General features: G+C 38.6%; 1 protein-coding gene across 2 annotated transcripts in view; it reads right to left on the bottom strand.

The window, feature by feature from the left end:
* RABEP1 (rabaptin, RAB GTPase binding effector protein 1) overlaps positions 1–24,616 on the bottom strand; it is a 1,652,179-nt gene that overhangs the window by 439,208 nt on the left and 1,188,355 nt on the right. For both annotated transcript variants that reach the window (XM_044082911.1, XM_044082912.1), the window contains exon 12: positions 9,849–9,947. In XM_044082911.1, the coding sequence (XP_043938846.1) occupies positions 9,849–9,947 (99 nt within the window). The remainder of the gene's footprint in view (positions 1–9,848; positions 9,948–24,616) is intronic.

The following is a 24,616-nucleotide window of genomic DNA, read 5'->3' as shown; positions in this document are numbered from 1 at the left end:
TTGAAATGATTTATTGTGGTCTCATGTTTTATATCACAGAAACCTGGGATTTTTAACATGGGTGTGTACACGTTTTATATCCACTGTACATAGTAATGCATGCTTAGCTCTGCTATTGTTTTGTATAAAGGGCAATCTTTTTAAGAGGGAGGATGTAGATCAATACATGTGTATATACCTTTAAGAAGCTATCCAAGGGCTTGCACAAGTGTATAAATACTGAGCACGTGCAAGTCTGCCATTTTGTAGTTAGCTGTTGTGATGTGAACATAAGTATACAAGGTCTGTCTGTTAACTGGTTTGTTCATATTTAAAGATGATGCTACTCATCCTGATGTGTTTCTATGTATTAAAGCATCTAAATGAAACCCCAAGCCTTCTTATTATTTGTATTAGAGACGAACGAGCAACAGGGTCTTTACCCACTTTAGGTATTATAGCTACCACCACTTTCTTGCAGAATGTTGGTGCTTCTCCTCCTCTTAAAATACTGTTAAACAAAACCTTCCAGATCTTTATCAGTTTTTTCCCTTCCCAGATTCCAAACTTCCACAGGAATATCATCTATTCCTGGGGACTTTCCTCTGGATTGGTTATACATCACCATTTTATCTCATCTTCTCCTACTGTAACTGTTAGAAACTGAGCCTCATCTATCTCTAACCTTGGCATATTTAATTCTTCCATAAACATTTCCATTTGTACCATTTCTTGATTTCCGTATTTCTCTGCCTTACATAGACTTTCATAAAATTTTCGAAATATTTCTAGTACCTTTACAGAATCTTGTTTTCCTCCTTGTTATAAGCTCCCTAAGCTTGCCTACAACTCTTTCTACTTTCTGTTGCCTGAGCAGTTGTGCTAAAAGTTTTAGAGCTCTGGAACTATTATCAAAAAACAGTTGCTTAACAGCAATCTTTTTAAACTCATGCACATTATCGAGGTAATCCCTTATTTTCTGTTTAGCATTTTGCAATTGCTCCTCTTCCTGTTCTGTGATATTCCCCCTATTATGCAATACTTTAATCTTTGTCGGTTCCTCTAAATAATTCTTTTTACTTCATAACCATATGCATTTCTTCAAAAATCTACCCTCTTTTGTTATATCTTTCCTTCTGGGCCCCCAGATACATCTTCACTGCTGCAGATCAAATTTCATTCCTCACTTAACAGTAATATTCCCTGCTGAAAGCTGATTATTTCTCCAAGAATTTTCTTAAGCTGCATTACAGTAGTTTCAGGTGGAATGTCCTTTCATACTACAAATCATAGCACTCAAACTTTCATCTCCAAAATGAGGAACACTAACCCTCATAATATGGAACAAATGGGAAAAATGTGAAACACATATTAACGGCTTGCTAACAACTTCATCTAGGAAGGTCACAGGATGATTAAAATATCCTGGCTTTACTTATAAAAAAATCTTTTAATGAATTAACATGATTAATTTCTATTCACTATGGATATCAGTTAAAAAATTCCTAACACTGGATGTGTGACAGACCCTTTCAATGTGAACTTTGAGGAACACAAACTTTTTAAGACCCCAAATGAGGTGCGACCCTCATCATTAGGTACACTTGAGAGGTATGCTACAAATCTACCATTTTTATTCTCTTCTATCATTACTGACACTCCTCTTACTATTAATATACGTACTCCTCTTTTCCTTTGTCCCGGGTATTCTGCTGAATAACCATCCTGAAAACCTTTCTTTATCAAATTCACATGTTCAGTCCTTTCCAAATGTGTTTCCTGTAGCATAGTTATTTGCACTCTACATTCTTTAATATAACTCACCACTCTTTCTTTTTTGTATATATCTGAGAGATCATTTACATTTAAAGATAATACAGAAACTGTCATTATATTAACAGTTATTTCCACCCTTTATGTGCAACAGCTTTTTTGTTAAGTGTATAGTTCAGCATTTGTGTTGTATGCATACGCTAATGTTTGAGAGGTTAATCTTTTATACAGTTGCTTCTTATACCATTTGAGCCTATGTCACATGTTGTAAAACATTGTTTTATTGAAAGCCCTCAAATAAAAAAAAAAGAAACCCACCCGATGCACTCCTAAAACCTATTAATACTAACACATAAATCTATGTATATTTTCAAATACTTAAGTCCTCCCTCCTAATGGGAACAAGTGTCCCAGACTGACAGCCACACTCACAAACTTGGGTTAACCTAAAAGGAAAGTTATTCATGTTAAGATGTACGGTACAGCCTGTGCTGTTTGGCTTTATCTTATCTTTATTACTGTACCAGATTGGAAAAACACTTGAATGCTTTCAGAAAACACCATCTCCTAGCCAATGAAAGAAAGCCACTGAATGAAATGTTTTCTAATTTTATTGCACTTTATCAAATTGTCTCCATGGCGACATGAGAACCAGATACAGAATTGCTTCTATAACCACTCATTTATTTGCTACACAATGTTCTTTTTTAATTATTTGCAGTCTCTTAAAATTTGTTACTAGATCAAGCCAAGGGTCTTAATCAGTCATTCCCCTATATGAGAGTGAAAAAAAGCACATAAATGTTTCTTCCATCCTGCTCTTTTGACCAGACTTTTCTCCATTTTTTTATGTTGCAGTGCCTACATTTCTTAAAACTGAACTGAGGTGCTATTTCTGACTATCATATAATACCAATGGATCTAGTAGAAGTACTTACATGCTAGTACCTTCATGACATACTTGCTCACTACCTCTTGCTTAGAAAAAAAACTGAGCTCAGAGCCCCATTAGCCTCAACTGCTGTAACTTCTTAGCTCTCCCAACACCAGCCTTATAAAACTGTATACTTCTACCACAGCCCTAACCCTAGAACTTCCACCCATTTTCTAACCACAGTCCTCCAACTCCTTTCCCTAAACCTAAATACCCTAATCACACCCCCCAACTATAAAACTCTTCTCCCATTTCCACTTCCTCTCACTCCCTCTGCAGCTGCTTGCTGAATTCATTTTTGAGTTAGAGCGCAAGTCACAATCTATGTAAGATACAAGACACTCAAGTCCCTAGCTTTGAGACACTGGTCCTCAAGTGCTTGGGACTTGAGCACGTGTAGTAGACCCAATACCAACTACATGATTTTGTGCCTTTTGCATCTATGTGAACTCAATGACTCCATCATCTATTTTTTTTTTTTAATTTAACATTTGGTTAAAAAAACTGCAGTGACAATTGTACTATTCATTTTCTAGTCAACTGCATTTACATAAAATGCATCACAATCTGTTGGAGTTTCAGTTAAACAAAATATATAAAGTTAAATTTTTACGTTCAATATTTATGAAAGCCATTTGTTACACATCTGGAATGGATCTTTATGACTTGTTAACATTTATTATCATAAGCTTCAAATATTTTTTATTAAAAAACTTAATAACAAAAAAGAAAAAAAACATAATTTTCATATTCATTGTCTGGGTGTCTCTCTTCATCATTCTTTAGGAAAGAAAAAGAAATAGACAAGGAATAAAATATCTGTTCAATATTCCTGCTATCTCTATTTTTTGCTCCACAAGCACAAAATGCCTTGATGTTTTGTTAGATGCTATGAAAAATCACACATTCTGAAACTGTTACAGGCTAAGACGTGTTATGAAATCTCAAGCTCATACAACATTATGAACAAAGGAAATACAACATACCTTTGATAATGTTAGATGGTACTATACAAGTCTGTTATTGCTACCCAATACCCTTACCAAACTTTTTCATCAAAATTACAATGTTTTTTGAAAATGACTTTCTCAAACATTTTGTTGTTACTAAGAAATGAAGCTATAAACTTCCAAAAATGTTTATATCAGTTGAGTTGGCCCAATAAAAAGTAGCTACTTATATTACAACAATAAGGGCTTGAGAGGGCAGGCTTGAGTGTGGATTTAAACACAAGTCAAGGATCTGACAGTTGTTCATAGAATTGGTGCCTCTTGCTGTATTACTAAGTGGAACAGAACAACCAAGACTGAAATAACCACTCAAAACAGTGCACTACAGACATTGCAGGAACTGTAAAATGCCTAGGGTGCCTCATATACTACCCCCTGTAATATGTGGAGAGAAAGGTAGTGCTGCAACTGATATAAGGAGATGCAGGCTTTGACAACAAAACCCCTGCAGCAACATGACAAAGATGCACACTAGCACCATGTCTACTCAACCTGAAGCCCAGAAGGTACTGGTTCTTCCACAAAAAAGGAGGCACTGGCTCTAAGCACTTAACCACATTCTGACCCACTAAGTGCTTCTGATGATTCTCTGAGATGGTAAGCTCTTCCCATAACCATGTCCACATTCACTGCCCATTAGCACTTACCAACATTCACACAAATGCCTGTTTGAGATGAAACCTTACAAGAAGGAACTATGGCTGCTGAAGGGATTAGGCTTCCATCTGGTAATGGAAAAAGAAAAAAACACAGTAAATACAATGTGAAATTAAGGGAAAAATGTATAAAGATGACAATGGGAAAAGATGATCTAAACAGACATCAAGATAAAGCCATACAAAGAAATATACAAGTAAAACTATAGGACGTATTTACCAATGCAAACTCAGACTGCTATAGACTGATCAAGCAGTTTTTTTTATCAGGAAAAAAGTGTAAAGGTAAGAAGGAAGCAGTGGAATGGAAGTCAAGGGAGTTGGGCTAGCAGCCTGAGAAAGTTTTACATGTCAAGCAGCACTAATGCATGCATCACAAGTCCTACTGCTTCCTGCAGTCACAACTTTACACTATCAGATCTCATGGGTACATACTCCTGTGCCCTCTCACAAAATTCTTCAAAAATATCTTGTTGAGCACTCAACCTTAGAGAAATGTGTTCCCTCTGACATGTACGCGGCACCCATTAATGATTCTACTGTCAATCTGCAAAACGTATTTGCTGTAAGTCCCACTTTGGTGGAAGCAGAGTATAAAAGAATCCCATTTTCTTGTGAATGGAAAATGCTGGCCAATGGTGGGAGGATTCACCCCCCCCCCCCAAACACACACACACCCCTTCATCTACTTAAACTCCCAGGTCACACAGATCATAGTGGAAGGGGAGAAAACTGGTGATGTTTTTCAGCTGGGTTTTAGCAAACTCTGACTGAGCAAATAGGTTTTGCAGGGTTGCAGTGTAATGACACAACTAGGAACAACAGACATTACACCAGTGATCTCTCATTGTACAGTTGCTATCTTTCCCTAAAAATGCAAAACTGAAAAGGTCCCACATATTTAGCCAAGACTGCAAAAGCTGTTAAATGTTCCTGAAGTCACCAGATCATAAAAAAGGTCTACCATAAGTACTGCCTCTATTGTTGGGACTAAATTACAATACCAACAGTTGTCATTAATGTTAAACTTTCAACTCCAAAACTTGACAATATCAACAAAAGAGGCTCAAGGCCTTTATGATCTTCCAGTATCTAGAAGTGATAAAGAGCTCACCTAAAGATCCCAAGAAGATGTATGAAAGGTAAAGAATCAAATTACAAGTCTGTGTCAAGCTTTGATCCTCTTCACTGTAAACTGTGCCTACCATGCTCTCTGGGGCCTCTGCTCCATTATCAGTGGTCACTACCCTCTAACAAGTCTCCTGCTCTGTTCACAAGCTTCTGATGGCCAAATTCACACAAGAAAGTACTTTCATGGAACACAAACTACACTTTTCCTTACTCAAGCAATTATGCCTGAAGTGGGTTTGAACTTGGGCTGAAATAACTGATATCCTTCACTCTCCCCCCACTTGTATAGATAGCTGCTTAATTGTGAGAGTTACAATGGATCCGACAGGTCTTCCCATGTCCATTTTTGAGTCCCTGCCTTTCTTCCTTCCCAGTATCTGCATTGGACTTGAACAGTTTCTTCAGCCTGCAGTAGAAGGTGGCTGATCAGCTGCATATGGGAATTACACTGCAAGCTGATAGACTCCTGCTGCTGCTGCAGGCACTTGTGCACGTAAATTATTCCCTAACATTACTTCTGGCACACACTTGAACATGTTTACCTTTTGTGTGCTATTCTAGTACTGCTGACTGCCTAGCCTCTGCTTCTCTTCATGCTTACCAAAAAATGATGTAACAATGGATCTAACAGAACTAGCTGGAGGCTGTTGTCTCTTACTCTGTTTTTTCAGGTGCTGACAGCTTTGAGCCTAAAGATGTTGGCGCTTGAGAATGACAAAGTTATGTAGTAATTTTCCATTGCCAGTTTACCTTCTGAGGGTTGTTTTCTTGAAAAGGATGTCAGCCTCACAAAAAGCCCCTCTAAACAGTGACCAACTTTTCATAGGTAGTCAGTAGGCATGCAGTCCAGGAGCCACTGAAGAGGCTATCCCAATTTCTAAGTTGTTCCACAGCACTGCCTGGTTAAGTGACTTGTTAATATCACACAGTAGACAAATGAAGGCTGAGAGGGATAGGTTCCTGACCCAGAGACTCCCCAGACTCTGGAATAGACTGCCCATACATGTCAAGCAGAGCGCCTCTTTGGCCTTCTTCAAAAGGAACCTTGATGATTGGATGGGAGAAAGGAAATTCACCCCGGGGATCATGTCAGTCGCCCTGCTAGACAGGGGTCCAGGGAAGCAAATAGTGTGGGAAGAAATAGACAGGGAATTGTTATGGCTAGGCTTGTATAGGCCCCAGGGTCGAGAGCCTAGTACCAACCTATGAGAGGAGCTTTTAATGTTGCTTCAGTGTCCCCTGCCTATCTCCCCATCTTCTATCTGACCAGCTGGTGCTAAAGTAGATTCTGAGACACTCACGGCTGTTCCATAATGGGAGAAGGGATCAAGTTCTATTCCATACCTTGTTAAAATGGTCAATCTAGAAGTTAGGGGACTTTCACTGTCCAACGCACCACTTCTGTGATGATCTGCTTTTTCTTTTTCCCAAATAAATAATTTGACCTTTAGCATATCCTGTTAATGAGGCAGGCTTTTTCAAACATTTCTTGCAATGTGCCAACTGAGAGATTGCCTGAAGTAGGTGTTTAAATACAATAGAACTGCTAGTTAAAATTATTCAGACTGACAATTTTAGAGTCACAATAATAATAATAATAATAATAATAAAAATACTGTTTTAATGTTATTTTATCCAACGTTACTCTTCCCAAATACCTAAAATCCATCATTAGAGTGTGTCGCAAGCTTTCTTCTTTCAGCCCTGAAACCTTCAATAACAGGCTCACTTCCATAAACTGGGGATTCCTTAAATACCTCCCAATTAATGCAGCCGTTTTTATGCTTTAATCGCATTTTTCTTGATATATTTGCCTCCTTAGCTCTGTGAGAATCAAAGCCAACTACTCACCTTGGCTCACCAAAACACCCTCTCTCTCATGAAAGAAAGGGGCAAAAATTGGAAAAAATGGCTAAAAACTAAATTGGCAACATTCCTACAAAAATATAAAGAACCAAGAAATCTAGCAAAAACAGCAATTAACAAATACAAGAAAACTTACTTTCATAATCCCCAGTTCTCCCAAAAGTCTAACTCCCAAAAATTCTGGTATACCATCAATAACATCTTAAATCCAAGTCAACATACCACCCCCAACCCCTACCCTAACAATTCTCCCTTAGAAACTGCCACCTTGCTTAATACTCACATCATTGAATCTATTCAAAAACTTAGCCAGCCCTCCCAAAGCCATAACCACCCTCACACCACTCACTACACATGCAGCAAAACCCCTTTCTCTTTTAACCCGTCTCCACAGCCTACATAAAGTCACATCTACTAAAACTTAAACCTTGTTCTCCCTCTACCATAACCTCCCTCCTCTCTTGCTTAAACTCTCTGCTCATTCCATAGCCTGCCTTATCTCTATTCTAATAAATAGATCTATCCAGGAGTCTACTGTCCCCGGCATCTGGAAATCTGTTTACACCATTCCACTTCACAAAGGAGGTAACTCCACTGAGCCCTCTAACTACAGACCCATTGCCATCCTATCGCCTCTATCCAAAATCCTCGAAAAATGAATTCACAATCAGCTTTTAACTCACCTTATTAATGAAAATCTTCTGACCCCCATTCAGCATGGCTTTAGGCCACACCACAGCACCTCCACTGCCCTCCTATTGCTCACTCACACTGCTGCTGAAGCTAGGGACAAAAGGCTCCTCATGTCTTGCCTTTTTCTCGACCTCTCTAAAGCTTTCGATATGGTCTTCCATTCCAAGCTACTTACTAAGCTTACTAACCTTAATCTCTCCCCCCCTGTACTATTCAATGGTTCTCAAGCTATCTATCAAATAGGCTCCAGTCTGTCAGACGGCAATCTGCTTGCTCCCCTTTCCTACCTATCCAAACTGGTGTCTCTCAAGGCTCAATCCTTGGCCCCCTCCAAATTCAACATCTTCACCAATCATAGTTACTCTTACTGCGGCAACTCCACCCTCACACAGTACGCCGATGACTCTACTCATCGCTTGTGCTGCTGACATCTCTAAACTTCTTTCTATCACCTAAAACACCTTCTCATCTGTGTAAAAATGGCTCACAGAGCATCAACTTATACTCAACCCCAAAAAAACTAAGCTTCTACTATTTCTCCCCAAAACTCTTCACCACCTTAAATCCACTTTTACTATTTCTTCACTAGATAACACGCTCATCAAAGCTGAGCCTTACACTGAGTTACTGGGTATAACAATCTATGACCAACTCAAATTCAACATCCATATCCAACACTGTATAAAAAAAAAAAACTAACATTAAACTGTCTTTTCTCTAGAGGAATATGAAATTTCTTCCTCCCAACTCCAAACTCACCATGCCCAAGCCCATCTCCTTCCATGTCCCTTCTACACCTCCCTTATCCTAACTCACCTCCAGTCAAACCTTCTCTCCAAACTAGAACAAGCTTACAATAACATAACCAGATTCACCAGTAACCAACCATATAAATCCCATCATTGCCTTGCCCTGAAACAGCTTCAATGGCTAGAATTAGCTCAGCTCTTACTACTTGCACAGCTGCAGCTGACACAGTCCCTACACAACAAACTGGTAGCCCGTCCATCACTCTCTGCCTTAGTATCCCCTTATACCCCAATCCGGTCTCTTTGTAATTCCGATCAGCATCTTCTAGACATCTATAAACCCAACACAACATATGGTAAACTTCTCTATAAACACTCTTGTGTCCCTTGCGTGGAATAGGCTACCACCTCACATTCAAAGCATCAGTAGTTCCAGCTGCTTTAAAACTGAAGTCAAGCACTACTTTCTGAACTCAAAAGCCTGTCCTTGCCTAAATCCTCCATAACCTGCATTTTCCTTTCTTTTTCTTTTCACTACCTGTCTACAGCTAATAATTCAATGACGAATCTGCTGACTAGAAAATACTATATTATGCTACTTGGGAAAGATATATCATTATTGTAAATACTTAAATATACTAGTTGTACTTATTTTATTTTGTTTTATTTTTATTAGTTATTCATTCACCTGATTACTGCATATGTCATTTTTGCTTATGTTGTATTGCTGCACTGTTTTTCTTGGGTTTTGTATATTGCCTACTATGTTATATTTTTATGTTTGTATTGCTGGAGCTTTTCTCCTCAGGTCTCTACTAAAAACAGGCCATTGGCTCAGATGGACTAACCCGGTTAACAAATGTCAAATAAATAAATAAATACAATTTTAAAGAAACAAAATCTAAGTGGGTTTATAGGAGGATGGTGATGTATTACAACTCTGTACACATGCTGCAACCTTCCTCCCAAAAAAACACACACACAATGGCTGATTTATCTTCTTTGTTATCTGTTCTCAGGGAAGGCATACTAAAACTCAGAAATGTAAAATACATACCATTTGTTCCTGGGCACTCTTTTTGGCCTGTAAGAACACTTGTTGTAGCTCTCTCAGCAATGATTCAGACTCCTGTGTACGTTCCATCAAAGAAGATACCTAAAGGGACATAGACATGAGTGAAAATCTCAAAATATTACACAGATGTGAGTCAAAATCTCAAAGTATTACATTTAACATCCAGTTACCAAAACATGTGTCTACATGGCAGGGAATTCAGCAATATGCTCTCTCTGTCGCAAAACTAACCATGGATATATACTCCACGTTAGATAAAATTACCCTTTATCATAACCAGCTTAAAAATTATCTTCTGTTTCCTAGAATTCACAGCTCTTAACAGAAACAGAGTAAAAAAAAGAGGCACACTAAATATAGCTGTTTTGCTAACTCAGCATACATTGCTGCATAACACATTAATGAAACAGTGATGCAACATATACATAAGAAGACAGACTTATTAGTGCATGCACCATGATGCTTTGTCATTCATACACAGTGTAAAGACTACATTAACTTCTATTACTGGAAATGCAATCTGAAAAGATGCAGCATGCAAAGTAAGAACAGGTATGAAGTTATCTGAAATACACAGATCCAAAACATACAGACCATGTGCAGTGAAGAGAAATGGAGGATATCATTATTTTTTTTTCACTCAGGAATACACCTTCTACATGGCACCGCCCGTGCTACACTGCTACAAGTCTTCCATAACTCATGGATTTCTGGCACCATGAAACAAACCCAACCCAGGTGAACCACTACCGTCCAACAAGTAAATGGACTGAGTTGTGTGGTGGAAGTCTGTTATTTCTCCACATCTTTAGGGCAGAACTTTTATTTATTTATTTATTTAATCAGGGCAGAGCACTGATCACACATGGTCTCAGCCCTGGAGATAATATAACAGAAAAGCACTATAATTAGATAACCAAAAATGAGGAAAACATATAAAAACAGTTTGGAATTACAGAAACATACCATATAATAATATACAATAGAGTTGTAGAGTCCCTTGAGTAGACTATGCAATGTGAGGGTTACAGTTGTGAGACTCTAGCATGGAATAGATTATGGTAGAGTTAGGTAATGTAGTTGGAGGCATGGCTGACAATCATTTTTCAGAAAAAAGCTTTCAAATGGGAATGGAATTTTGAGTAGGAAGATGTTTCTTTAAGATGGCAAGGGAAAACCTCCCAGAGATTTGGACCAGTTATAGAGAAGCAAAGATCTGTGCATTGGAGTTTTGTTTTAGGGGCTTGCAATGAATGTGCTGAGTGGTCTAGATTCCTGAGATTGTAAAATGGGGGTTTTTGTATTAATCTGGCTTCTAGTGGGGAGAAGCTTTGCCTATGTAGCAGTATGAACAGTTGTGGACACAAGAGAAGGTCATCCCTTTGCTTGGCTGAAAGACTGCTTGTTTTTGTAGTGTTTACAATGGTGTTCCTGGTTTAATTTTTCCAAGTCTTCTGGGTTTCTAATACCATGAAGGGAATGGACTCCATTCCTAAGTCAAAGTATGATTAAAGTGCATGAAATTAGTACTGTTTCAATCTTTGATTTTAGCCAAAGGAGCTCTTTGCAGCCCCCTCAATGTGCCCAGAATAGACTCCTGCAATTTATACGGAGTTATATGTATTGGTAACGTATCTAAATATGACTGTAAATTCCTTTTTATAAGACTCATTGCGCTTGCTACCATTGGAACTGTCTGGGTATCCTTTTTCTACATTGCTCTCTTTTCTGCCTGCAAATCCTGGTGCTTTACAACTTTCTCTCTTTCTCTGTAAGACATTGTAATCACTGGGTGTAGCAATTTCAATGATTAATTCAACTTTTGTCTTCTTTTCATGGACCACTATATATCTGGTTTTCTTGCATTTATTTCTGAACTGTTGATAATGGGTGATCCTATGTGAATTTTCTATAATGCTTTGTTGCTCCTGTTTCCAATGCTTCTCAGCTACTTCAATAATATAATGTCTGCACAAACCTCAATGCAACAGTCTTGCCACATTACTATGCCTTTCACTATACATGCCTTCTGCCATTAGTTTATGACATCCAGCAACAAGATGGGTGACTGTTTCCAATTGTGTTTAACAAAACCTGCATTTGTATGTTTCTCCAATATATTTGGTTGACTTTGTAAACCAGCATGTATGCGTCCACTATCCTGGGTCATCTTTTGGTTTAAATTCACCTCTCCTTAACCATTCCTGTGTTATATTCTGTTTGACACGAGGTTGTTCCAGAAGTTTTCTGTACCTGCAACTATATTTGTGCATTTTCTACATTTCTTGCCCTCTCATCTGATCATTCACCTTATATTCCTTCTTTAGTTTTCTGGCACATTCAATTTTGTCTACTTCTGGTATGATTTCCATTCCCACTTGACACTGATATGCTTCTGCTAAACTAAGCAAGAAGTCAACTTAGACTTGATATCCTCATGTTTTAAAACTTTCACTATGTTTGGATCTTGTGAGGTCAGCAAATATATATGCAGTCCTATGACTGCAGATCCACACATGCAATCAGTTTACAGGAGGCCCATACTCCCTTCAGAATGGGGAATATATCATCTTGGTTTACACTGATTTTTATAAATCATTTGATAAGCATCAAGTATTTTTCTTGCTTTCCTGTCCAACTTATCTAATACCTTTAGAGGTGAGTCAATCATCCCAAAAGTGCAAGTTAGAACAGGAAAAGCAAATAGGTTTATAGCTTGGACTTTGTTCCTAGATGTCAGGGCTGTTTTCAGTATTAACTTTAGCCTTCTAAAATATTCTTTATATATATACATCTCACTAAGGCGTTCCAACACCATCCCCCCCTCTGGAATTATAGATAAACTCAAAAAACTAGGTAGAAATCCCTATGTCACAAGATGGGTTGCCAACTGGCTGACAGAACCCACACTGTGAAAGTAGCAGACTCCAAATCAGACTTCAGACCAGTAACAAGTGGAGTACCACAGGGTTCAGTCCTGGGTCATCTCCTGTTTAGTATCTACTTCTCTGAAGTACAGGCTAACACAGAAGGTCTTTGGCTAACTAAATTCGCAGATGACTGCAAACTAGGAGCCATAATCGAAACTCCTAACGATGTGGACATCCTACAAAAGGGCATCATCGAGACAGGTGCCTGGTGTTAAAGCCATGGTCTCAAGCCCAATGCCAAAAAGTGCATTGTCATCCCCTTTGGTAAAAACTCTGTACCCATGAACTACCACATAGGTGGTAGTCTACTTAATACCGAAAGTGTGATAAGAGACCTTGGGACACAGGTCTCTCCTTTGATAATCATATCGCCACAGTGGTCAGGAAATCCTTTTACGTGGCACACCTCATCACAAAAGGTTTCCCATCCAGAAAAAAAGAGGTCATTGTTGCTCTCTACTCATCACTCATTAGACCCATTATAGAGTACAACGCCCCTTTTGGTATGTACCTCACAAGCATCTACAACAACTGGAAAGGCCGCAAAAATACCTCACAGAGGATTACTGGCCTCAAACAGATGCCTTACGCAGATCGTCTCAAAAAACTCCAGCTTTACTCCGTCGCATATTGCCTGCTCAGAGGCGATCTCTGCCTAACATACAAAGCTATGTCAAACCCAGAGCTGTTGGACATGCTCCAATTAAAGAAATCCCAATCCCTCCGAGCTACATGCTCTAGGGACCTAAACCTTGTCACCACAATAAACAGAACATGCTGGAGGGATAGATTCCTGTCCCAGAGACTTCCCATACTCTGGAACAGACTACCTATTTAAGTCAAACAGAGCTCCTCATTAGCACTCTTCAAGAAAAATCTTGATGATTGGATAGGTAATAGGAAATTCACCCCAGGGATCACTTCTGTGGTTCTGCTTGACAGGGGCACAGGAAAATAATTTTCTTGGGTGGTGAAAGCCAGGGTACCTTTTTGGCTAGGCTTGTATAGGCCCTAGGGCCAATAGCCTAGTACCTACTATGAACCTATATATATATATGTGTATATGTGTATATATATATATATATATATATATATATATATATATATATATGTAAATATATATTTCTTGGTTTGGGTTATTATTTATTTTTCAGTTAATATTCATATGTTTTTTCTTTATAACAGAAGTATGACAATATATTATATTATGTTATATTTATGGTGATGTTAACTACATATTTATTTGTTTTTTGTTTAATATATCTTATGTACAGATATACTTGAAATGATCATAGGCAATGTTGACTATAAAAACACTGGTTGGGCGATGCCTGCTTGTAATTATACACTGACGATGCCAGGGGACCAAATCGGTCACCGATCTGTTTGTTTTTCAGTTGAGCCGAATGGCTGCATGATGGAGCTGTCTGAATGTTTGTTCCATCTTGTATTAAAAGTGCTTATATTAATTTAAGTGCTTTTGGGTCCGAATTTCTTCATCTGAAGTTGGATTTACTATTTTTGTGATTTGGAATGCTGGAATTTTTCGTTTTATAGGTTCATAGGTTCGTACTAGGCTATTTGCCCTAAGGCATTTATAAGCCTAGCCAGAGTGTATGTGGCTTACACCACCCCTTAGGATGAGAATACTACGCCATTTTAGGGTTTAGTTTACTATGCCTTTGTCTAGTAGTGACACAGAGATGACCCCCGGGGTAAACCTACGATCTCCCATCCACTCGTCGAGATTTCTCTTGAATAGAGTCAGTGAGGGGCTCTGCCTAACATGGACTGGGATTCTGTTCCAGAGTGTAGGGAGCCTCTGGGTTATGAATCTGTCCCTCCAGCACGTCCTATTTATTTCTGTTTTGAGGTTTAAGTCACTTGTTCTCATGGCTCTGATGGATTTGGATTTTCTGAGGTGGAGCATGTCCATTAATTCAGGATTGGACATGGCCTTGTACGTCAGGCACAGATCACCTCTGAGTAGGCGGTATGCGACTGAATAGAGCTGGAGTTTTTTCAGTCGGGCAGCATATGACATATGTTTAAGACCCTTTATCCTCTTGGTGAGGAACTTTTGGGGTCTTTCCAACTGCTGCAGGTGTCGGGTGAGATACATCCCAAATGGGGCATTGCACTCAATCATTGGCCTGATAAGAGAAGAGTACAGGGGCACAATGACCTCTCTTGATCTAGATGTGAAACCCTTCATGATAAGGTGGGCAATATAGAAGGTCTTCCTAACCACTTTGGCAATGTGAGTGTCAAATGAGAGGTTACTGTCAACCTGGGTCCCTAGGTCCCTGATTACCTCTTCCGTATTTAATGGATTACCGCCTATGTGGTAATTTATCAGTAACTTGTTTTTCCCAAAGGATATGACTATACATTTTTTGGCGTTCAGCTTAAGGCCATGGCTCTGGCACCAATTATCCGTTTCTATGAGGCCGCTCTGAAGGATGTTTGTGTCCGCTGGAATATCAATTATGGCGCCCAGTTTGCAGTCATCTGCGAACTTTGTCAGCCACAATCCTCCTATGTTTGCCTGTACCTCGGAAAAATAAATGCCGAACAAGAGGGGTCCCAGGACTGAGCCCTGTGGGACACCGCTTGTGACTGGCTTAGAGTCTGACATAGCTCCAGCAACTCTGACCCTGTGGGTTCTGTCCTTGAGCCAGTTTGCAACCCATCTTGTGACATATGGGTTTACATTTAAGCTAGTGAGTTTGTCTATGATGCCCGAGTGGGGTATTGTGTCAAAGGCTTTTGCAAGGTCAAGGTAGGCTGTGTGAACTGCCTTACCCTCATCAATGGCCTTAGTGACTGTTTCAAAAAAGTCGACCAAGTTCAAAAGGCAGGATCTGCCCTTGACAAAGCCAAATTGGGTAAGATCCAATGTCTGTAGGTCCCCAATGTCTTTGTTTATGAGTTCCATAATGATCCTCTCCATAGCTTTGCAGACCAGGCTCGCTGCTTATGGGCGGTAATTTCCAAGGTCCGTAGAAGCACCGCCTTTGTGAAGTGGGACCACTGTTGCCGTACGCCACTCTTTGGGTACGTATCCTGTAGTAAGGCTAAGATTAAACAGCAGCCTTATGTGTGGGTTTAGTTCCTTCTTGGAGTTCATGTAGCACACAGCCCGGGACACCATCCAGTCCCACTGATGCTGTGTTTTTAGCTTTAGAGAGGGCGGCTCTCACCTGGGCATCTGAGATGTTAGGGAGGCTACACTCTGCTGGGATAGTTATTTCTCCTTTGGGGGAGGAGGAGAAATTTGCACTGAACCTGCCTGCCAGAATGTTGGCAATGTCAGTGGGTTCAGTGTATTTTGTGTAATTTTGGACTAACTCTGAGCATATCTGGGAGTTTCCACCCAGGTTTCTAACATAGCTAAAGAAGGCCTTGTGATTGTCTTTTGTGTCTTTTGCGATTTTTCTCTCAAAGTTGGCCTTGGATGATTTTATGAGTGATCGTAGTTTTTTGCTAGTACTGATCAGAGACTCCTTCCCTTTTAGGGATTTTGCTCTGTCATGTAGTAGCTTCCTCCTCCTGTTGTAAAGTTTGTTTATGGCTGGGGTCCACCAGACCAGGCGCCTGCCTTTGGAGGAATGGGTCTTGGTTTTATTTGGGATTGCATGATCCATGCATTCTTGAAGGTGCCCATAGAAGGCATTTGCAAAGGATTTAGCAGTGTGGGTTGTGGTTTCCACTGGCCCAGGGGCCTTGAAGGATACCACTTCAGTCTTAAGAAGTGTGAAGTTTGCTTTTGAGAAGTTCTTCACTGTGGTCTTTGTGCAGGGGTGGGGTGGGATGTGGATTTCCAGTGAGATTAATTTATGGTCTGATCTTACCAAAGAGGGATATACTTCTGGTGTGGAGCATTTTGTCCCCATGTTTGTGATGATCAGGTCTAGTATATTGTTTCCTCTTGTGGGAATGGTGACTAGTTGTTCCATTGCATTTGAGTTTATGAATTCTAGGAACCTTTGGGCTAGGGTGTTGGGGCTTGAGTAATGTTCCCAGTCTATGTTTGGGTAGTTGAAGTCTCCCAAAATGATGGTATTTGGAGAGACATTCATACTCTCCAGTGTCTTCAGGAAGGCTGTGTGGGGTTCCTGAGTTTGAGAGGGTGGTCTGTAGCATGCTACAAACTGTAAGGCAGTTTTGCCTATGGTTAGTTGCACCTGGATAGTCTCCGATGCTTGTTGCCACTAACCTGGAGGTGTGGGTATCTTTGATGAAAATGGATACTCCCCCTCCTTTTGTGGTTCGGTCCAAGTTTTGGGGCCGGAAAGCATGATATGAGGTAAAACCTGATAGTGCTGGGGTGCTCTCAGGAGCCTTAAACCAGGTTTCAGTCACCGCACAGACATCGATGTTCTCCATACTGAGGAGGGCTTGGTGCATTTTGAGGTTTAGACTTCTGGCATTGAGCAGCATTACCCTTATTTTTTTTCCACTTGTGTTTTCTAGGGAGGTAGGTTTGTCATTTGAGCCTTGCCTAAAAAGGCACTATGGGGTGGCAAAAGCCTTGGCCAATATCCGAAGCCCAGGGTGACAGGTGCAAGCCATCCCTTGCAGCGTGGCTTGTCAAGCATGTCATCCCAAGCAGACAGACATTGGATCCCCTTAGAATGACACCAGTAATTAAGCCAATTGTTAAAACTGATCATTTTGGTTTTGTACTGTGGCATCATTCTTGGTGAGGGTAAGATGCTGCTCAGGGTCAGGGTCATACCGGCCTGGGCTACATAATCAGAGAGCTCCTCTATGTCTCTTTTCGTGTAGTCCAGGGAGGTACGTCTCAGGTCGTTCACACCGGCATGTACAATGACTGAGTCATATTTGTACTTGCTGTGGAGTGACCTGAGTGCTTGTGTTATGTGGCGGATTCTAGCTCCCGACAGGCAGCTTACTGTGACCTTTTCCTTGTTCAGTCTGGTGAGCGGGACGTCAGTGTGACTGACTATGGAGTCACCTATTACAAGTGTGTCTGGCATGTTGTTTGGCCTTAAGGGCTGTGACTGTTTAGCACACTGACTATGTGAACTATGTGTTGCATGTGCTATGTCTTGAGGTGGTGGTTGCTTGGGTGTCTGCTTTGAAGGCCTCTGTTGTTTTGGTAGATTTTTAATCAGCGCCTCCGAGTATGTTTTTGTGTGTTTATGTGTTTGGTTTGCTGTTGTGATAGTTCTATGTGAGACTGGGTTTGTGGTGTGCGTGATTACCTTCTCCTCCTGACTGGTCTTGCCAGTACTGAATTGAGAGAGCTCAGCCTCCAGTTTGGCTACATAGTTGCATCTCTCGCATATATTTGTATTTGTTGGGAGGAGGAGAGGGTTGTCTGTGTACATGAGGCAATTGTAACATTGCCTCAAGATTCCCAGATTCACCAGCTGAACAGGAGGGGACGCCAGCAACTGACCCTTCGACATGCTAGAAATAGTGAAAAAGATTGCTGTGTAACTGAGTCAGAAAGGACCTATAGGGAGATGTGTACTCAACAGAATTTAGGTGAATGAAGTACTTTCTTTTGTTTAAGAGTGCTTTACCTGTATAAAAATGCTTTAGGAGCAAGTGCTGAGCTTTTCAGATAGAGTATAGGCTGTTTAGATTGCAAGTAGAACAGTTCTAAGGGAAAAACTGAAGAGCAGACTTGGCAGAGCCAGAAAAAGTTTAACCTTGTGCAAACGCGGATTTTAAGCAGTGAACTACAAAAGAGTTAGGAATGGTCCCAAACAATCAATTACTACAGCTTCTAGTGCTGAGGTCACTTCCCCCAAGGACAGGTAGGCTGCTCAAGGCTCCCCACTCCCACTGGTGAGCAAAGACACTTCCTTCTATCCAAGTAAGGTAATGGACAACACAGGAACTACACCACAGCCCAGAATACAGCAATGCCTGTATACTGGTCTAAACTAGTCGAGAAAGGCGGGAAAACAAGGATTATTTTTTGTTTTTGTAGAAATACACAGAAAATGCAGAGACAGTGATAAATTAGTTACACAGGCTAGCACACTTTAGTGGGCAGCCTCCACAGTTAAATTAAACAAACAAACAAGCAAACTTTCGATTAAATTCGACTAAATGTTACTTTAAGTGCAGATTTAAAAATAAATGCAGTAATCAGAAAAAAACAGTTCAGGCTAGTTTAAAGTAAGCAACAGAAGCTATTTCCAGTGGAAAAAAAAAGCAAATATACTTAAATCCAGAAGGTAGTCGCTTTTTCGTGTTCCTTGCTGCTAGCCCACGTCTTGGGGACTTGCAGCCCTGTCTGTAAACCACGTGGAGCTTGCCTGAGCAGTATTGTGTATTGGATTCCATTCACCTATTTTTTCGACATGCACTAATCTTTTGGTGTGTTTGCATTTTTAGTGCTGTCAAAGTTCATAACATTTGGATTATATCATATTCTTCTTGGGACTCACTGTTTTGGGACTTTTTACATTCATGGCTAACGGAGGCAACCTTCGAGCTTTTGTAATGAATCTATTACAAGATACAGATGACTTGGCCTTCTTTGAGGGGTCAAAATGGCATCACGAATAATGATAATTTCTCAGGGGTGAGTGAGACTTTTAGTATGTCGCATTTGTTTAAAGAGTTAACATTACAAGCTAAGAAGTATCGTTCTACAACTTGGCATATTAAACTGTTAAAAGCATACAAAGGGGCTGAAATAGCTCTGCGTGGCTTACGTGTTTATCTGGAATCAGGCATTGGGAAGGATGATTTTGATTTCATGAATAAATGGAGTTCTATACAAAATACAGCATCTAAGCTGTAAGTTTATTGAACTACTAATTGAATATTATGAACGCTTACTTGTGGGGATGAAGGGGAAACTTGATAAATGTCTTGATACAATACAACAGCATGATAATCAAGTAGATTATGACAAACTGTATGACACTTATTTGTCTGAGGTGAATGGCTTTGAGAAGGAAATAAAGAATAAAAAGCTTAAAAAGTTTAACCGAGATATGGGTGATGTTAAAAACAATGTTTTTTATTCTTGGAAGGCAACGCAAAGATCTGTTAGGTTCTCAGAACCTGCTAATAAACATTTTAAACAAAAGTGTAAAAGAGATCGCTCAATACTTAAACCTACCAGAGCCATTGATCTGACTAGTGATTCTAGTACTTCTGATGTTTCCTCAAACCCCCCAAGTACTGATACTGAGGCAGAATGTTTGGAGGAACAAATTTCACCTCTACATAAGAGATCTAGAGGCAGAATGGGCCCTTTAGAAGAGGAGGGCAGAAACATCGGAGGCAGGCCTGTTAGGAACATGGAACAAATATTCAGGACATTACCAAAATGTAGAATTAAATGCTTACGCAGACACGGGTGATCTCATAGTCAATTTAACTATGTGTTAACACCCTTTGAAAAAAGTGTGCTTAATAAAGGATCTAGCTTCGTACCTTCTTGCTTTGTTTCTGAATATGATGTATGTCTTGATTTAAAACAATTTTGCAGGAATTTAAATCTTAGATACTTTTTCAGTAATAAATCTGATACTAAAAATGTTACTAATACTGATTTTCTTGACACTTTTCATTTCAGAAAGTCTACTTGTCAGCCACCATATCATCCTCATGTTAAATTATTTGAAGATTTAGTTTTACATGAGTTACATATGGGACAAAATTCTATATTTAGGGAATTTGGCAATAATTTAACTAAGCAAAAAAGACATGCACTAGCACGTCTCAAAAATAATCATGATATAATAATAGTTAATGCTGATAAAGGGGGAGCGGTAGTTATTTGGGCCAACACATACTATTTGGTAGAAGCTCATAAATAATTGAGTGATGTTAGATTTTATTACAAACTACCATTGGATCCTACTATGGACTTTAAGAAAAAGATTGATGAATTTTTGTACACTGCAGTAACAAATGGAGATATATCTGATTCTCTGTGTAAACAACTGATGGTGGACAACCCAAAATCTCAGAGCTTCTACATCTTACCCAAAATTCATAAAGCCATAAAAAAATCCCCCTGGAAGACCTATTGTATGAGGACGAGGGTCCTTGACAGAACCCTTGTCTATTTATTTGGAACAACAATTAAAACCTTTATTGGGACTTGTTAGAGCAAGGCTTAAAGATTCTAGTGACTTTTTGTGTCTTATGGACGATTTACAAGTTGACCCAGATTCTTTTCTTTGCACACGATGTGCAATCGTTATAGACCAATATTCCGCATCATGATGGTATATTAGCTCTTAGGCATTGGCTTACCTTTTATGGGAAATATACTCAAACCCATATTGAATTTTTGATCAGTTTAGTTAAGATGGTATTAGAATATACTGTATTTTATTTTGTGGAGACTGCTACCTGCAAATGAGAGGAACTTCTATGAGCACCACATTTGCACCCATCTATGCAGACCTTTATATGGGGTATCTTGAGTGGCAACTTATACACTCAGATAAAAATGTTTTTAAGAAAGATTTGGTGATGTGGTGTCGCTACTTGGATGATTGCTGGGGTGTTTGGTCTGGGAATTTGGAAACCTGGAAGGATTTTGTAAAATATCTCAACTCTAATGATTTTGGGTTAAATTTTACTGTTAGGATAGAAATGAATAACATCGATTTTATGGATGTACAGGTCACTAAAGTGGTAGATGGTACTATTAATACTGGCCTCTTCTGTAAATAGTTTACTAAGAATCAAACTGTTGCAGCCACGAAAAACCAATAAAACAAACTGTGTCAGGCTTTCTGATTATCCTGACACAGTTTACTAAGAATGTTATATTGGAGGCGAGCAGTTGCCATCCTAAACATATTACTCATAATACACCGAAATCGCAGTTTTGTAGACTTAGACGTATATGTAATGTACAAGAAGACTATAAGACGGAATTGAATAACATGAGTGATAGATTTATTAGACGAGGCTATGATAAACGTAACATCCAAATACAGGATGGAATAATTTAAAGATTTACCTATAGGTTCTTATGCCTGTGGCAACTGCCTATATTGTAAAGTGGTGTCACGAACTAAATCCTTTACTTCAGTTAATACTTCTAAAGTCTTTGATACTAAACATCTTATTACATGTCGCATATAATGGGTGATATATATGGCAGTATGCCAATGTGGTGCCTTCTACACTGGACAGACTTCTAGAAGTCTAAAGAGCAAGACTGCTTTACACTTGAGTGACATTAATTGCAAATGCTCAAGAAGTGCTCTATATAAACATTTATGTGATCATAGTTCTGCTCTATTTCTTTTTGTAGGTATTGATGCAGTTAAGGGTAGTAGATTATCTGATTTAACTAAACATGAGATTCTGGATAAAAAAGAAAGAATGCGGATGGTAAAATTGGGGGCTTTATATAAACCTGGGCTTAATGACCATTGGTGATGGATTTTTTTGTCCTTCATCACTGATTTTATCCTCTCCAAAAAATGTTTCAGTTTACATCTAATAATATTTTTTGTATGTATGCATATATATATATATATATGTATGTATCTATAGATCTATATATATATATATATATATATATATATATATATATATATATATATATACGTATGTATGTATATATATACATATATATATATATATATATATATGTGTGTGTGTGTGTGTGTATACATGTAAATATATATTACTTGGTTTGGGTTATTATTTATTTTTCAGTTAATATTCATATGTTTTTTCTTTATAACAGAAGTATGACAATCGATTATATTATTTTATATTTATGGTGATGTTAACTACATCTTTATTTGTTTTTTGTTTAATATATCTTATGCACAGATATACTTGAAATTATCATAGGCAATGTTGACTATAAAAACACTGGTTGGGTGATGCCTGATTGTAATTATACACTGACGACGCCAGGGGGCAAAATCGGTTACCGATCTGTTTGTTTTTCAGTTGAGCCGAATGGCTGCATGATGGAGCTGTCTGAATGTTTGTTCCATCTTGTATTAAAAGTGCTTATATTTATTTAAGTGCTTTTGGGTCCGAATTTCTTTATCTGAAGTTGGATTTACTATTTTTGTGATTTGGAGTGCTGGAATTTTTCATTTTGGATTGTGTATTGGATTCCGTGCACCTATTTTTTCGACGCGCACTAATATTTTGGTGTGTATATATACACACACACACACACGCGCGTCCTCCTGCTCATGTTCCTTTATATCATATTCCTGTCCCAGACTGATATTTTCTTGGCGCTGCAGTTTTTCTGCTTTAAAGGTTGCTTTTGCACATTTATCAAGGACAAATGGCATTCTTATATCATGTGAGAATGTTTTGCCGATTTGCAGCTGTACTTGCTCATCTAATGAACTATATAATTTTAAATCATCCACAAAAAGAAGACGAGAAGTCTTTACACTCTGTTGTTTTTTGGGAGTCAAAATATAAACATGATCTAATCTGTTAAGTAGATAGCGTAATGGGTTAAGGGCAAGACAAAAGAATACCGGTGCCAAAGAGATATCCTGAAATATCCCACTTTGAATTTTTATCCCTGGGATAATAATTTGTCCTTTATCATGGCTTAGCTGCAAAGTGGTTTTCCACTGTTCCATGGTCACCGTAATATAATCAAGCAATGTAGGGTGTGTGTACCTTATACATTTGTAAGCACTCTTTTATCCATGAATGTGGGGTGCTGTGAAATGCTTTTTTGTAGTCTATGCCATACTTAGATTCTTCCCCTTTTTACAATTCTCCATTACAACTTTACTAAACAACAAATGATGATAGAGTTTTCTTCTAAATGACTATAACCTCTGTCAAATTCAATTACAGTGTATAGTTTATACATAATCAGAAGGTAAGATATTAGTCTACAGTTTTTAAATAATCTTGCAGATTCTCTCTTAAGGAGGAGTGTCGTTTTTCCTGTTGTTAACCACGTTTGAGTCTGTTTGGGGTGCACATACAAATAGTTCTTATTCATGGCTAATCATGTAAAGATATTAATACTTAGCCAAAAGTTGGGTACTGCATCTCGGCCTAGGGTTTCCAGTTTCGAGCTTTTCTTAATTTCGTTTCAATTTCTCTGGCTGTTACCTCATCCCATTTATATCCTATACATTTGAACTTTTCTTTCTTTTACTCCTTCTATCCATTCAACATTTTTGTTATTGTCCACAGGGTATTTCTCCAAAATGAGTCTATTTCTTCTTTTTTTTGGTGGTGTTTCTATTCCTTTTGCTTTGTTTCCCAGTTCTCTATAAAATGTTATTTGGTCATCAGTGAATTACTTATTTTGTACTTTTCCATTATATTTACCTGCATATCTTCTCCGTTATTCAGCCGATGCTCATATATTTAGTTTATTATTTGCAACAGTGTACAAAAGATCCTAGTCTGTTCTAATACTGTGCAGTGCTTTTATCACGTTTATCTTTCTGAATATTTTTGTCAATCTGTTCCCTATTCTGTACTCTTCTTACACCAATATTTTTTTGTCTCAGTTGCTTTATAGTTTTCTCTATTCGATACTTCTATTATGGCATATATTTGCTCCCCTTTTTTCCCTTATTGTCCTGTGTATCTGTGGTAAGACTTTATCTTATTACTTTAGCTGTACAATAACATATCCTATTTACTTCAATTACATTGTGTGAATTTCTAAGAAAAGTCTTGATTACTGTGTTCATTTGTTTTATCAAACTTCTAACATTTTAGGTCTTAATACTTTCTGTAATCTGTTTCTTTTATTGATCTTAATATGTCTATCCATCTATATTAAATCAAGCAACTCTTCCATTAGATCATTTTCTTCTAAACTAAAGGCATGTTCTTTGTTAT

This window comes from Protopterus annectens, chromosome 9.part0 (genome assembly GCF_019279795.1).
Source record: "Protopterus annectens isolate FY-2018-M chromosome 9.part0, PAN1.0, whole genome shotgun sequence".
In the NCBI taxonomy this organism is placed as follows: domain Eukaryota; kingdom Metazoa; phylum Chordata; order Ceratodontiformes; family Protopteridae; genus Protopterus; species Protopterus annectens.
The sequence above is the reverse complement of the archived record's forward strand: the minus strand, read 5'-3'. Positions and strand labels throughout refer to the sequence as shown.